Source organism: Miniopterus schreibersii (genome assembly GCF_964146895.1).
Source record: "Miniopterus schreibersii genome assembly, chromosome: 3".
NCBI lineage: Eukaryota > Metazoa > Chordata > Mammalia > Chiroptera > Miniopteridae > Miniopterus > Miniopterus schreibersii.
In genome coordinates this window covers 95,558,942-95,574,982 of record NC_138103.1, presented here as the reverse complement: position 1 = coordinate 95,574,982, position 16,041 = coordinate 95,558,942, and the positions used below count along the sequence as shown (strand labels likewise).

Sequence of the window (16,041 nt, the reverse complement as noted above, 5' to 3'; positions counted from 1 at the left end):
AATTACTGTTTTACTGTTTTTTAATGTTTTTCATAATGTAAATCACTAAAAACTCATTATATAGCATTAAGTATGATTATTCAAAATGCAATAAAACTTCAGGCCTATTAAAAACTCATTAAATAGCATTAAGTATGATTATTCAAAATGCAATAAAACTTTAGGCCTATTAGACCGACTAATAGTTAATTATAGCTAATTTGTATACAAAACAAAAGCTTTAATGACTGGGAAATGAGGTAATTTGTTAACTCAAACCCAAACACCTTGGGCAGAAAATGATGTCTTAACAAGGCACAATCCACTAGTTCATTTAAAATATTCAGTGATTTTCAACCTTTTTCATCTCATGGAACACAATAAAATAAAACACAAAATTATTAATAATAAACTAATTACTAAATTTCAATGGCACACCAAAAACTATATTATGTTTTTTACTGATCTGACAAAAAAAATAGGCATAATTTTGACTCATTCACACTGGATGGCTATTGTGTTGGCTGCTGTCATTTTTTATTTGACAACCTCAGGGAAAAGAGGTCAGTGCCCCTGACTAAATCATCAGCTTTCCATGTTTTAAAAATTCTTGTGGTGCATCAGTTGAAAATCACTGGTGTAATTCATTGGACAGCTATGTATCTCTCCTGAAAGTTTTTTAGTTATACCCAAGGTTGTGTGAATGGGTATGTATGTAGGAGGTGCACTATGGAAAGCTGTTTTGTGAACTAATTAATTTCATATTCCTCACTGGAGATTTGCCTTGGGTCTCAGAAACTAGACGGACACAACCATGTACCACATGACAGGCAGATAAAAATAAGGGGCAGGCATTCCAGCTCGGTCTGTGGTCACTGCCTGGGGCCTCCTCACTTTGCTCCCAAGCCTTTAACCTGAGTTCTGTTCTGTTCCAGTTCTGCCGAAGCGTCCAACCTGCCAGCTTCATTTTCATAGTCTAGTCTGGTTCTCACCAATCTCAACATGGAAAGGCCAGTGGCTACATTCCAATTACTGTGCTTGGGAATTTGGAACTCGGAAAAAAAGCCATACTCCATGATGAAGTACTAAGGGAAAACTTTGTCGCTTTCAGAGCCTCTGTTCTTTGTCTTTCCTTCCCAGGCTTTTTGTCCTCCGGCCACTCAAAACCCCAAAGGAATTTGGAGGAACTGCCTAAATTTGTAACTCAGACTTTAACATTCCTGGCAACTACCCATGATTCTCAGGAGAAGCAGAAAGGGTGGTGGGGACCTTGCCTGACGGGAAGCCAGCGCATGTAACCTGGCAGCCCTGCACGTTTCCCTGGCCACTGTACGGGACCTGTTTGCCTGGCCACGTGCCAATGGGGAGGATGGCCGGTGCCCTGTACTGCTTTTACCGAGGAGGAGGAGACGCGAAGGCAGTTAGTTGACGGGCAACTAAATTCTGACTCCTCACCCAGGCGTTGTCACGGAGCGGACTCTGTGTTGGGGCCTCGTTTAAAGGTCTCAGAACAATTTGAAAAGATGAGCTGACCCTGCTGAGTGAGCTTGACAACCTTTCTAAGTCACTTGACCTCCGGTCATGGCACAGCAAGGTTAGCTGCCTGGCCACACCTTCCTACCAGTCTGGCCTTTAGGCTCCAGAGGAGCTCAGGGCATGGGGCTGTACACCTCTCGCTGATGTTGGCAGGGCAGGAGCACCTCCAGAGAGGAGGTGTGTCTCCACGCACCTCTGTGCTAGAGTGCTCAGCTGGGACCCCTTATCCACTGCCAGGAAGTGCAAACGTAGCCCATGGTAAGCAGGGAAAGGCAGAGGTTAACTCTACTTCACCTGCGATGCTGAACAGAAGACTGCTCTGGCTAGAAGCAGAATTGTGAATAGCCAATGCCTATCAGCTGATCCCTTGATTAGTTCTGGCTCATTAGGAAATTTGTAGACCTGGTCCTAATCTTAATAATGGCTTTCACTCAGAATCTGATCACTGCTGTCCCAGCAGTAGCTTTCCCCAACCTGCCCTGATATAATGCTATGGAAATAGATATGTTTAACTTATCCTATCACAAAAGAAGACCCAGGCAACAGACTCCATCTACCTTGAGTTTATTTTTGGAGGGAAATTCAAATTGGCCGTGATCAATCAGCATGTGATGAAGATCACTGTCAAAGCTGAGAGGCCTTCACTGGAGAGAGCCTGGCACCTCACTATGCAACCCAACAACTCTAGCTTCTAACAAGTCCAGAAGTTCAGAAAGCTCAGCCCTTGGGAGAAGGGGCAGGTTTCTTCTTTAAAAAGGTTGAGCTACCATTTACTTGTATATCAGGCAGACAGAACAGCTGGGCTGATACTTTGTCTTGCAGGTATGATTACCAGGAGCAACTGAAACTCAGCCACTTGGAGAGCTCCTCTGTCCTGAAAACTTATATTTCTGTGCTGCTCAAATTCAGTGACAAATCAGCTGCAAACAATGGGCAGGGGCTTCTGCTTAGCACTTTGATTCCAGACGTGCTCAGTGACTCTGGAGAAGATCCGTGGTGGAGCAGCTTATTTACCGCAAAAGGACAGGTCCATACTCCTGGTTCCATTCTCTGCCCTGGTAAGCTACCATGGCTTTCCAGGCCATTGAACCCAGCATATTGGGAATTACAGCAGCTGTGCAGCTAGTCCAATGCTTTTACAGCACAACTGCCTGGGTCTGAAACAAATTAAGACTAAGGCTACCGCATTTCTCCTGACCCCTAAATGCCTTTGGGACACCATCACACTGGATGTTATATCAGATCTCTCCCTGTGAAAAGGCCACCAAACCGGAGGTGGTAGCCCTTTTTATTAGAATAGAAAACTTCATTCCTTAGTTGCTCAAACTATGCTCTATTCATCAGGGAGGTAGTGGTCTCCCTCAAGATCACTTCTAGACCCATTTCTATGGTTTTGATTCTCAAAAAAAAATTTTCCAGAAGCTTCTACACCTGAATTCACCTATCTGCTGCCATTGTTCAGCTAGGAACAGAGAGATAGACTAGGTTGGAATTTCTCTGATGTCACAAAGCATGTAGACACTATGACTTGGTCTCTCTATCTTGTCATTGCAAAATTCACACAAAATATTTCCACAGAGAATACCTTCTCTCATAGTAATGACCGACCACTGCTACTTTTTTCTTGGTTTCACTGTTAAGGTTGATACCTCAAAGAGAAATAGGCCACCCCATAAAAGCTTAAAGGTAACACTGACCAATTTATCAAAGACAACTCTAGGTCCAGTGTACCAAAGTATATGGCTGACAGGCCTGGGAAACTGGACAGGAGCAGAGAGGTGGGAGGGTCTTCCATGTGGGAGAATTCCTGGTTCTGAGCCTAAGACATCTGCCCCATAGCAAAATTCAAAAACTTTCTTGGATCCATTCAAGTTTCTTGAGATTTCTTGGGCCCCATGACCAAAGTTCCCCTTCTAGTCCCTCTACTCCATAGACATAAGACCTCTTCCAAACCCCTTCCAGCCCTCTGAAATTCTTGGGCAACAAGAGTTGGAAGATAGCCTTGCTTCTTGGCAACCAAAGGCCTACAGCAACTATAGCTCCCTTTGAAAATGAATACATTAATAGTCTACTTTGTAAGTTAGGATCACTATGTTTAATTACCATGCATTAGTACTCTAGGGCATACTGGTAACCCCACTAAGACTGAAAAAGCCAGCCAGATAGCCTTGCCATTACAGGAGGAACTTAGGGAGTTGGAGGCAAAACTGAGCAAACAGAGAGGAGAAATACAGCTATTAAGTGCATAACATAAACACCAAACTAGAATAGTTTGGAATATTCTTTTCATAGTGGAAATATTCTTTTCAGTACCAACCTTCTTTCCTAGCTCCTATTTTAAAGGCTGATTATGATTCTTGTTACCTATCTTGGGAAATGTTTGTGTATCAGCAGGTGCCTCTGGTGTCTTAATCCAAAGGAGTGATAATGTGTGGCATCAGGTACAATGGCAGGCAGAACTTTTAAAGTAGAAGGTCTGACAGATTATCTCAACTTCCTTCATGTGAGCAACTGCTTACTCTATCAACTTAAAAGTAAGCTATACTCCTGCATATATAGAATATTCTATTTTAAATACTCCTCAAAATAGAATATATAAACATATCTTCATAGTAAAAAAATAAGGCATTTTAAGACTTCTTTCTCAGCAGGGAGCAAAAGAGGCAATGTAACAGTCATTTCATTTGAATTTATGGAGCTTGCACTTTGAGGCATTTTATAAGTGTCCCAAGTAAACATGTATGTTATAGACTCTATTGTGTCCCTCCACAATTCATATGTTGAGGTCCCAAATCCTACTGTCATAGTATTTGGAGGTGGGACCTTTGCAAGGTAACTAGGTAATAAGGTTTTGACAGTGGGGGTCCCTATATGAGAGTAGTGTCCTTTTAAGAAGGAAAGAGACCCAAGTTTTCTCTCTCTGCTCCACGTGACAACACAGTGAAAAGGTGGCTGCCAGCAAGCCTAGAAGAGAGCCCTCACCAGGAAACTGAATCTGCTGGCATCCTGATCTTGGACTTCTCAGAAGTTTGAGAAATAAATTCCTATTTTTTAAGCCACTCAGTCTACAGTATTTTCTTATGGCGACCTGAGTTGACTAATGCAATACATATTTTTTAAATAAAAATTTTAAAAGTGGTTTATTTACATTCCCTTAACATTCATCTGCTACTAAAATCTACTACTGTGCTTGTGTCAGTTATCCAGTGATGTCACTTGAGTGACACAAGCTTCAAATTGGTATTCTTCCTATAAGAAAACTTGATTAAATAATGAACACTGAAGACTGGGTCATTCACTGGGAAGCCAGGGAGCAAGGCAAGAGCTAGGCTGGAGTGTTCGGGGGTGCCCACTCTCAGAAGCTGAGTCTAAAGCCACCGAGTCAACACCAAAGTCTGGAGTTTAAGAACAAGGTAGTGTCTGGAGTCTTCCAGTCAAACAAATCAGATGAGACTTACATACGAAGACAACCCCATGGTCTATGTAGTCCCACATTCCTATTCTCTAGTGGAAAACGACCTGGCAGTATGTCATTGGATGAACAAATCTGGGGATGGGTGTGTATACATCTGCTGCAGTCACAAGAGTATGAATTGTTAAAGCACAATATGTACAAACACATCTTAAAGTCCAATTAATGGAATATCATAAGCCAACAGTGTTATTGATAAAAATGTGCATTAAACATAGACTCTAGGGTTAACCCAACAACCACAGCAAGTTCAAGTGACCATAAACTTAAACAGTAATTTTTCATTAAAAACAATAACAACTAAAAACTCTGGACCACTTAAAACAGCATGGATGATGTGCTGGATACAAAACACCCTTCTTCCAAATTAGAGGAATGCCAACTAAAATTTGTTTGTGGGCATGTACAGTAGAGCTCTGCAATTGCCAAGTGTGTTGCGGCGGAGCCTTCCTGAAAAGGGTTTGCATTTGGGGAAGTCTGGGGTTTACCAGGAGGAGTCCACTGCATAATTGAGAACCACTGGCTGCTGTGTGAAGGCTGCACCTCCCATGAGCTAGAGGAGCTGGGCTGCTGGCTTAGCCTGCTGCCCACAGTCCACTGGGTTTTCAGGGCTCTTCCCTACTCCATAAATAACTCACTGTTGTCCTGTCAGTTGCCTGGGAATCCCAGTGGGGTCCAGCTGTTCCATGATGCTGTTCTGCCTCCTTCCCAGCACTGATAAGTGAATATTTCTGGCCACACCATTTCTGGACTAGAGCTCTCTCACGGAGCCATTCTATAAATGGAATGTGATGATTTAGGAAATGGTGTTAAGAAATAAGAGACATGCCCGGCCGGGTGTGGCTCAGCAGTTGAGCGTCGACCTAGGATCCAGGCGATCGGGGTTCGATTCCCTGTCAGGGCACATGCCTGGGTTGTGGGTTGCAGCTGATCAATGACTCTCTCACATTGATGTTTCTATCTCTCTCTCCCTCTCCTTTCCTCTCTCTGAAATCCATAAAAGATATATTTTAAAAAAAGAAAAAAAAAAAATGAGACAAACTTTTAGCAGCTACATACATGAGCAAAATTGTGTTTTATGCCAATTTTTAGGTGTAATATTTAAAATATTTAAGCATGATAGTTACTCTAACAGAGCTTTAGAAGTGTGGGCTCAAAACCGGGAGGTATCAGTTCTTTAAGGAATGTGCTTATGGGCATCAAAAAGATATGCTAAGAATGCAAACCTTTTGAAGATTAATTTCTAAATTATGCATTTACTTGAGGATTAAAAAGGCTGAGCAAATTTAGCAATGATAAATATGGACAACTGTTTCCTTTATAAAGCTAAACCAGGCGGTGTTGTCCCTCTGCATCTTGTGAAAGACTTAAGCCAAATAATATATTTTACAAATTGAAACATTTGTTTCTTGCTTGTATGCAGGAACATTTAACAAGATCCCAAAGAGAGGAAGAAGCTCTGGCAATAGTGAATGATTAACAGGATAGTTTACAGTGTGTATATCCTAACATCTAAATATTAGTTTCATCATGTAGTCAAAAGGAACAGAGCATATAAACACAAATCAGAGATCCTAAGGTAATTTTCATTTCCAGAAACACAGTAAAAGCTATAAACACAATCAACTGCATTGCCAGACATTCACATGCTCCTAACAAAAGTTTACAGTTTCCTGCAAGAGAAGCACACCAGCTGCTTCAGGATGTGGGTAAGACAGCCTGTTCCTGTGGTAACATTTTCCCAAACAAGAATGAAAGTTAAAAAGACAAATCTTTGCTAAGCTGCAGACTACCAGGTCTCCTGATTTACGAGAACAACAAGAATAGAGTGGATAGAGCTATTTAAGAGATAAGTTAGAAATCAATATTCCATGAATCAGCAAAATCTGTCAGATGAAACGACAGTTTGCAATGGGAAGAAATACCTTTACTTAGCTTGACAGTGTCAAAGGATTTTATTTTGTAGCCTTACACTTTAGGTTGACACACTACCTCCAGTATATTCTACAGCCGAACAAAATAAATATACGCACATATGCCAGAAGATTCTACTCAATTCTTAATCAATAATAGTTCTTCTAGTAATACAATTATAGATTCATCCAATTAAAACATGGTATACATTTAGTTTCCTATACTTTCATTTTCTTTCCTTGTCTTTTTTCATACTCTTATCTTCTTTCAGTTTTTAAATATCAGCAGTATTTTACACTTTGCCCTGTTCATTGTTACTTATTTGCTTTCGTCACGCATCCCTTCACCAACTCTTCATTGAGTATTTGCTGAATTCGCCAAAAGATTGTGTTGGATTATTCATGCTGCATGCATTGCCCTTCTGGAGTTCATTCAATATTCCTACCTATGAAAAACATTCTTTCTTCCATTGCTGAGGATCTTCCCTGAACGTCTGTCCCACAGCTGTTCATTCACATCCTCCCTCCTAACGCCGGGGGCGGGCGTGCAGGGTGGTGAGCCATGAAACTGAGGTGCATTATTTGCAGCCAACATGCAGGGCCCTTGGTTAATGTGCAATACATATTACCTTCAGTTCCACAACAACAAAATAAGGTAGGCATGTTGTTACTGCCATTTCATAAACTGGAAAGGGAGCCTTCCGGCGTCAGAGACCGCCTGCCTGCGGTCTCACGGCCAGCACGAGGCGGTGCCAAAAATGGGCCCCTGGTCTAACCCCAAAGGCTTTCCAGCAGCTCACCAAAGAGGCACAAGTGGCACCCACTACATTAAAAAACATCTTCCAATAAAATTTGAGTGTATGTGACTCATAAAGTTCAGATCTCTCTTATTTGGCTCCAAGAACGATATAGTATTTAGATAAATTTTTAAAGAAATACCTTTTAACAAGGGTTTTTGACGCAAAGGTAGACAGCTCATACAAAGAAAAACATTGATGAATAAAAACATTTTTAGAACTCTGAAATCTATCTGTCCAGACAAGGTATTATGTTTGATTTTTTTTTTTTAGACTACTCTTAATTTTACTGGGAGTAACAAATAATAGATTATAAGAAGTTAGGCATTTAAAAATTAATACTTTAATATAAATTAAACCAAGAGAAAAATACAAACATAAAATGCCCATTTTTATTAATAGGAATAAAATAAAATAATGTCACAAAATTAATGTTAACATAATGTTTATTATGTTGCATTCTCCCTAATCCATATTAGTTCGTACCTTATATTCTTCATAATCACTGTTATCTAGCAAGTCCCTTTTCTCTAGTTCTATAAGTTGCTCTGTAGAGGGCTTAGTTGGTAGATCCTTAATAGAGGCTTGCTCATAAATGGGCTTTCCATGAAAAAACAGTTCCTTCCAATCCTGCATCATTTTATATGGAATCAGACTATAGCAAAAACAAAAACAAAAGCATAGGGATGAATCAATGGTTAGTCATTATACACCCCAAACCTTAGTCTTTCTATTATTATATTCATTCCCCAGGGTCTACTGTTTGAGACCAGTGATTCAAACTTGCCATTATTTTCTTAATGGCTAATAAAATGTCTGAAACTTAGTAGGTGTAAATGAATGAATGTTGCTTCTTCAAACTTTCTAATTGACTGTGAACTAACAGAACAATATATAAAAAAATAATTAGCACTATCTTAACGCTTACATTTTTTTTTATTCCCATCTGTCTTATTAAATGGCTATGAAATATTAGGAAATCATTTAAATGCTCTGGCAATAGTGATCGCCTATGCAAAATGAACAGACGGAACACCTTCCAAGGCCACTTTAAAATACCAGTTGGTTTACATATTTTCATATTAATATGCAACAGTAAAATCTAATGTGTGATTGTCTTATTGTCACTGAATATATGGTAACCTTTAAAATTATTTTTCAGTAATTATTTCTATTTAAATTTGATGAATGACTAGAGGAGGTAAACAGACAGAGTAATGGGAAAACAGTTCCAAGATGAATGAAGTGGGCAAAGGTAGGAAAGGGACTGACATGATTCAGGTACAGTTTTCCAAAAATATTTGGACTAGAGCTTGAAATTACAACTTAACACAGTATTCCATTCTGAGACATGGTACAACATGGATGAACCTTGAAGACATTATGCTAAATGAAATAAGCCAGACACAAAAGGGCAAATATTCCATGTTTCCACTTATATAAGTTACCTTGAATAGTCAAATTTATAGAGACAGAAAGTAGACAGTGTTACCAAGGCTGGGGAGGAGGGAATGGAGAACTATTGTTTAATTACTGCAGAGTTCCAGGTTGGGCTGATGAGAAATCCTGGAGACGGGTGCAGGTGATGGCTACACAGTGATATGAATGCTTAATGCCACTGAACTGTACACTTAAAAGTGTTAAAATGATAAATTCTATGTTTTACCACAATAAAAAGTAGTATTTAAATTAAAGGTGCAACTTAAAATATTGTTTTTCATTAATAAAGTATTAATGGTTGCTAAAGATTACTTTACAGAGATATGGAAGTTTAGAAATTAATAAGCTCAGGTACAGAAATAATATCAAAATTATTAAAGCGTCATTGGCTTCTATGGTGAAGTAAGTCACCAACAACTTATATATTGCCCACACTTAATCTCACAGTTACTGAATTAATAGCCTACTATCTGAATATTAATAATTTTGTTAAAGAGCTGCTTAACAAAAGTCAGTTCATATGAATAGGCTGATACCAAAAATATACCTGGTGCTTTAAAATATATGTACTGATCTCGCTTAGTGAAGAACATAGAGAAACTAGAATGAGTTTATCTTGCTTGTTAGTGATGTAAACTAACAAAATCTTAACATACAGGGGTGGGCAAAAGTAGGTTTACAGTTGTAATACAAATAAGTCATACAACAAGCAATAAAAAATAATACAAGAATAAACTCTGTTTTGTGTACTCACAACTGTAACCCTAATTTTGTCCATCCCTGTACACATGCAATTACTGTATGCAGCTGCAATTAAAAAACACTCAAATTTTCAGAGTGAAGCCTCCTTAAAAGTTCTATAATTTCAGTATATCTGGGATTTTACAATTTTATATATTTTAAAATGAAAACACAGTGGTTTCATACAGCCAATATGTTCTCTATATTAAGTTTCATGAAGCAGGACTTGAGTAGTAAGAGACAGACTAGTGTATGCCTCTGTGAAATATTACAGTTACAAAACTAATACATACAGGAAGTCTTGAGCTTACTACTAAGTTGTGCTCCCTAAGTTGGTTTTTAAGTCATTTATTTGACATAGAAATGATACTTATGTGCTTCCCTTTTGCTTTGGCTACCAGGAAACTCAGACAAAATTTGTAGCTTAGTTGTAGTAACTGGCAAATCTACTACTGCCTGTATAACTGGGTTTCAGTTTGTCCCTTGTTCTCAACTTTCTACTTTAATTTAGATTTTCCTTTGCTCTTATGTTGGCATATTCTTAACTTTTTTTTGTTTTGTTGACAATATCCTTATAAATTGCATTAATTATTAGTAAAATAATCTTTAAACAATTCCAGTCTTCTAAGAAGTTCCAAGTGTTTCAAATAAATTATCATATTGTCTTGGTAAATTACAGAGAATTTAGACACAAAATTTCAATGTAAAAGACATATAAATATACATTAAATAAGGCTAGTCAGGGGCGAACTAATCCATTATCAAGGTACTCTGGTTATCAAGGTACTCTGGACCCCACTTCTCAGTCTTTCTTTCATGAAACACTTTTCTCTTTTACCAACCCAGTGTCTACTTTACAGCCTATCCTTTCTCATTCTCTGGGTGTCTCTATTGTACTAACTGTAAAAACCAATACTTACTTATTTGTCAGCATTCGATAGTCGGCTACTTTAGTGCACAAATCAAGTATGTGATCCAGAATTTCTGCGCACATTATATAATGTTTTTGGTAACAAGCCTGAGCTCTTTCCACAGCAATCTGCTCATGAATTTCCCTCTCTCTGATGGCTTGTTCCTCAAAATCGATCTTGGCTTGTTTTGCCAAAGCCTAAGGTGACAAAGACACTTTAAGTCACTGTAACTCTGCAATGATTCAAAAGAAAATAATGTCTTCATTTCAATAACAAAACAATCTCTAAATAGAATGAAACCTCCTTTTACACCAGGAAAAGAATAAATAAATGAAAGAGCATTTTCACTTTAACACATTAAGTACTGAGTATGAGGGCAAAGACAGAATTGGAAATATTCCCCCTAAAGGTTATCAGCAAAACAGAGTACAGAGAAAGTGGGTTAACCAGGGAAAGCCCAATGTAGATTAATGATATTGGATCTTAAGTGTTTTAAAAGAAGTCCTGACTTCACGGGTGTTAAACAGTCAGAGTCAGGGCCACAGAGAAACAAGAACCTCTGTGCCGGACCCCAGGCACGTCTGGCCTCTCTGCACCCACCTAGGAAGCCTTCACCTGACATGCCTGCTCTGCACAATGTCCTTTAGTGGGAGAGTTCTAGAATACTGATTTCTACTTAGAAAATATTTTGGAAATCCCTTGATTATACTGACCCGAAAATATCACACATTTGCCAACAAATGTTAAATGTGCTTAGACGACAACAAAATCTGCTGCTGTTCAATGACAGAATTCATTCACAGAGACATCTATTTCTGCAGAAAGGAATGAAATACGTAAGCCGTTTGCTGTTACCCTCTGCTTGGTTTGCACTATTATTTTGTTTAGAAAGCCCTTTCCTCACACAAGTACAAAGACTGAACTCAGCACGACCAAATACTGCTTTTCAAACAGCTTACCACCAACGTGAGAAAATCTATCTTGTGCTAACATGCTCCAGAAACAAGACTTGCCTCCTGTAACTTAACCCGGGGAGGGTAAGACAGAGGTAAACTTGGGCCTGCATGGAGCTGTGATGGAATCTGAGCCCAGGTTGTGTACAGAAGTCAAGTACCAGCCGTGAGCTTGGGCAAAGAGCTTGGGCCTCTGCCTCCATCTCCTCAATGCAAAGCAGGGATATTAATAAGACTTGCCATGAAAGGAAAAACTAACCAATCCATCTTGTCACAGCAGATACCTCTTATCATGATACTGTTCGCATGTGGCTAAGTGCATGACAATAGGCCGATACTGTCCACTGAACCAAACAGAAGGTTCATTCGTTTTGTTGTTGTGGTTTTGTTTGTTTTGTTGTTGTTGGGAAAGGGGTTGGGCTGGGCAGACTCTAAGTCAATCCAGTACATTTGGCAGGTTGAGGAATCACATCAGAATTTGTTACTGTCGTATTGTTTTGTAGGCCGTTTCATAAGGGAGCAAACGATGTAAGTACAAAGCGTTATGGCATGCTCCAGGAAATGTGAAGAGTTCAGGAAAGGGAGGCCTGGAAAGTAGTAGTTAGAAGAGACTTTATGGGGAAAGGGACAGTAAAACGGGTTATGGGCTTGGTTTACTACAGAGTGCCTGTAAATACTGGAAATATTTAGGATGTGATAAAACCAAAACCTTGAGGGGAGCAGTGGAATGTCTGTGCCAGGAACAGAGCAGCTTTCTCCTGGTGATGCCTCCCTTCCTCCCCGCCTCTCCTTCTATGTCTTTCTTCCTTCTTTCTAGCTACCGAGTCTCCTACCTCTGCCCACCCAACCACCCCGACCCTGTGCTAAAGCCTCCATAATACCCTGCCCCATTACAGCAAAGTGAGTTGCAGCCCTAAAGAAGGAAAGAAGGAAAGAAGGAAAGAAGGAAAGGCAGAAGGAAGTCTGCAGGATGCAGTCCTCTCAGAGATCATGGGCTTGGACTCCGGAGTCCGAGAGACCTGGCCTGCGCCTGGCTATGCCACTGAGAAGTTGTGTGACTTTAAGCTTCTAAACTTCCTTTTCCTTCTGTGTAAACCATAGACAAGGATGGTGTCTACTTGAAATGGCCACTGCGAGAGTTATATATGCATGTAATGAACTTAGCTCAATGCTTGACTCAAAGTAAATGCTCAAAAAATGTTACATATTAATGTGTCTGATTACTGTTAAAACAACAGTAGGCACAATAACTTGAAATCAGAAACTATCTTCATAAACACCCAATTGTCTTAAAGAGATTAGGAGATGTAATCTAAAAACAAAACAAGACAGACAAAAATTCCTAAATAATGGTGAAAAACACCAGTTCTTTCTCTCTCTCATTGTGCCAGACACTGGCCTAAGCCCTGGGGAAAGAGTATTAAACAGAAGCAAACGTGGTCCCTGTCCTCACGGAACTTTCATCCAGTGGGAGACATAATCCAAAAATCACACAAATCAATTTATAATTATGCACTCTGATAAGTGTCACTAGGGAAGGGTTGTGGGGTGTGAGGGTCTATCAGGCAGCCTGACCTAGACAAGCCATGTGCACAGGGCTCTGGAAGATGATTATTCGCCAGGGAAAGGCATGTGGGAAGGGGGGAAAGGTAGAAGTGGCTTATTCAAGGACCTGAGAGCAGACCAGTGTGGTCAGAGTCCAGGGGATGGAGGGGAACAAGTTCGGAGCAGGGATGAGGTGGGAAGCCAGGGATGGGTTTTCTTTACGGCGAGGGCAGTGGTCAAATCTGAGAGGCAACAGGATTCCTCTGGCTACAGAATGAAGAATGGTTTGGAGGGGATGAGAGAAGGGCAGGCAATTTGTATAAGTTCTCTCTAATTTTCCCCTTTCTTCATTTCTACCAAGAAATCAGAAGTCTTTTTAACTCCTGCGTGAAGACATTTCTGCAGGACAGAAAAGGTGGAACTGTTGGCAGCTCCTCCTCACTTTAAAAGGTTAAATCAAAGGCAAATTAATCTAGGTTACTCAGAGGGAGAGGACAGAGGGAAAGGTTCTGAGGACAATGAGAGAGAAAGAGAGACGTACACCCCACTCCCCAGCAGCTCCCGGGAGCAGCAAAGCCTCAGAGGGGAAGACGTGAGGGACTCGGAGGCCAGAAGGGCCTCGTCAAAATGCGCACTGCGGGCAATGTGTGGGCTGGCGCAGCTGAGGTCTCGGTGGCAGCAGGCTGGGCTTGTGCCCAATGACTGTTTCCCTGATGACCTGGCCCTGCGACCTGGGCACTGTGCATCTCTGTGGGCAGAGGCGAGTTGCTGGAGTTCAGCTGAGGTTGATGTGAAAGACCTAAATAATGTCATGTTCTTGCACAGCCCAACTGTGGTTGCCTGTTCAGGGCCACTAAAAATAGATGAAGGCGAGCACTGCAGAGGGGTGCACTCGGGGGGCGTAGACGTGGAGGAAAATGGGTAAACTGGGAGACGCTTATTTAGTGTGTGAACTCGATAGGGCTTAGTGATGTTCTGGATGTGGGGGCGTGAGGATTAGGCAGACTTCAAGTGGGCGCTGAGGTTTAGGACTCGTCCACCTGAGAAAAATGGCAATGCCACTGTTGGAACATGGGACGTTGAAAAAGACCAGTTTAGGGATAAGGGTCACACGTTTGGCTTTAACAGGTTGGATTTGAGGCGTATCTGAGATGAAAAGAGATGCCAGGAAAGCAGCTGGACATATGGGTGCACACGGCAGAGGGCAGGGAGAGAAGTGTCCAAGTCCGATGGTACTGCAGTAATTACACCCCGTGGCTGTGGAGAGGTTGTCTGCAGAGCGGCCAGGACTAAGCTTTAAGGACCCCGGCAATAAGTGTTTTGCTACAACTGGAGAACGTGCCTAAAATGGAAGCCGAGCTAAGCAGTCTGAGAAACAGGAGGAAAAGCAGAGAGTGTTCTCAGCAGTGCCCAGCAGAAGGTGACCATGACATCCTGAGTCCATTCTATCCATGTTACTAGTGTGAAATACTGTACACAGCTTGCGGACATTGTTAGCAGACTTTATAGCATTTTTAGTAAACTTAAAGGAACTTCTAGGATTCACCCCCCTATAAATAATAACAGAACTTCAAGAACAATAAAAATTAAAAAATAATAATTTAAAAACTTCCTTTGCTTTCCCAAAAGCGAAGCAGTGGTATGATAATGCTGTAGGGACTAAAATCGATTTTGTTTATTGAGGGGATGATCCTGGAAAGAAAAGGTGAGAGTGTTCCCTTGACAAATTCCGTTTCATTCCTACTCATGTACTAGCCGCTGTCGATGGCGGAGGTGGTAAGTCCAGTCTGTGAAGTCAGCCATCTCAAAGGGAGGGTGCCAGGGGGCCGGCACCTGGCCTGAGGAAAAGGTAATCGCGTGAGAGGCAGGGATGCAATTTTGTCAGGTGCTTCAGGACCTCGCAGTGCCGGTCTCTGAGGCTGCGGCAGGCCTGAGCGTCCCAGCCGTCTGCAGCCAGTTGCAGCCCAGTTAAAGACAGGTAACGCTTCTCCCTCCTCACAGGGAGAGCAGTCCTGCTACCAAGGCTTTGCTATCCTGCACCTGGTTAACTGGGCCTGTGCAGCAAGCGTGTTCTTCAGATAGGCACTTAGAAAGATTAGCTAAACACATCGTTTCCAATGTAAGCAAATAGCACTCAATCCATTCTACTTCACTACTATCAAAAAGAAAAGAGGAATGAAGCAATTATCCAGATAATTCCACCTTGCAGAAGACACTAAGATCAGTGTCCTTGCAGACTTAAGGGCTGGTGATGAGCGTTAATATTTGTAGAATCAAGACTAAAGGGAGAGAGTATAGGATGTAGATGTTATATGTGCTGTCAGTGTAGTTATACAAAAATTAAAATGGGGAGATAATCTAGAGAGATCATATAGAAAAGAACTCTCATTCAGTGATTGGCAGCTGTACATGTTCAGCTTTGTTTACCTGGACATGGTAGACAGAATCAGAAGTAACCTTAGAAAGATATTTAAGGGAGATCGTGTTTACCGCTTCTCGATCAAGAGCATCCTGGAAATCTTTAAGTCGTCTCTCCTCATATTGTTTTTCTCGGAAAATTCTGTTTTGCCACAAAACTTCCTTCTCATGACGAACGTGCATGAGCTGCACGGCGATCCTGCGCTCCTGCTGGGACTGCCGCATGAGCCGGTTGATCAGCTGCTCCTCCCGGTAAGCCTCCTGAGGACACCAGCGGAGAGCCAATTACTGTCAAGCCCATGTCCGAGTTTCCCACTGGCTAAGAAGCCTGTACAT

General features: G+C 41.1%; 1 protein-coding gene across 2 annotated transcripts in view; it reads right to left on the bottom strand.

The window, feature by feature from the left end:
- The window catches only part of SPEF2 (sperm flagellar 2), a 127,427-nt gene that overhangs the window by 82,048 nt on the left and 29,338 nt on the right, over positions 1 to 16,041 (bottom strand). The window contains exons 8-10 of one of the 2 annotated variants that reach the window (XM_081131169.1): positions 15,778 to 15,966; positions 10,799 to 10,986; positions 8,184 to 8,352 (exon numbers count right to left, since the gene is read on the bottom strand). In XM_081131169.1, coding sequence (XP_080987295.1) covers positions 8,184 to 8,352; positions 10,799 to 10,986; positions 15,778 to 15,966 — 546 coding nt within the window. Of the gene's footprint in view, positions 1 to 8,067; positions 8,353 to 10,798; positions 10,987 to 15,777; positions 15,967 to 16,041 lie in introns of those variants that run through there. The other variant, XM_081131170.1, reaches the window with a different exon arrangement.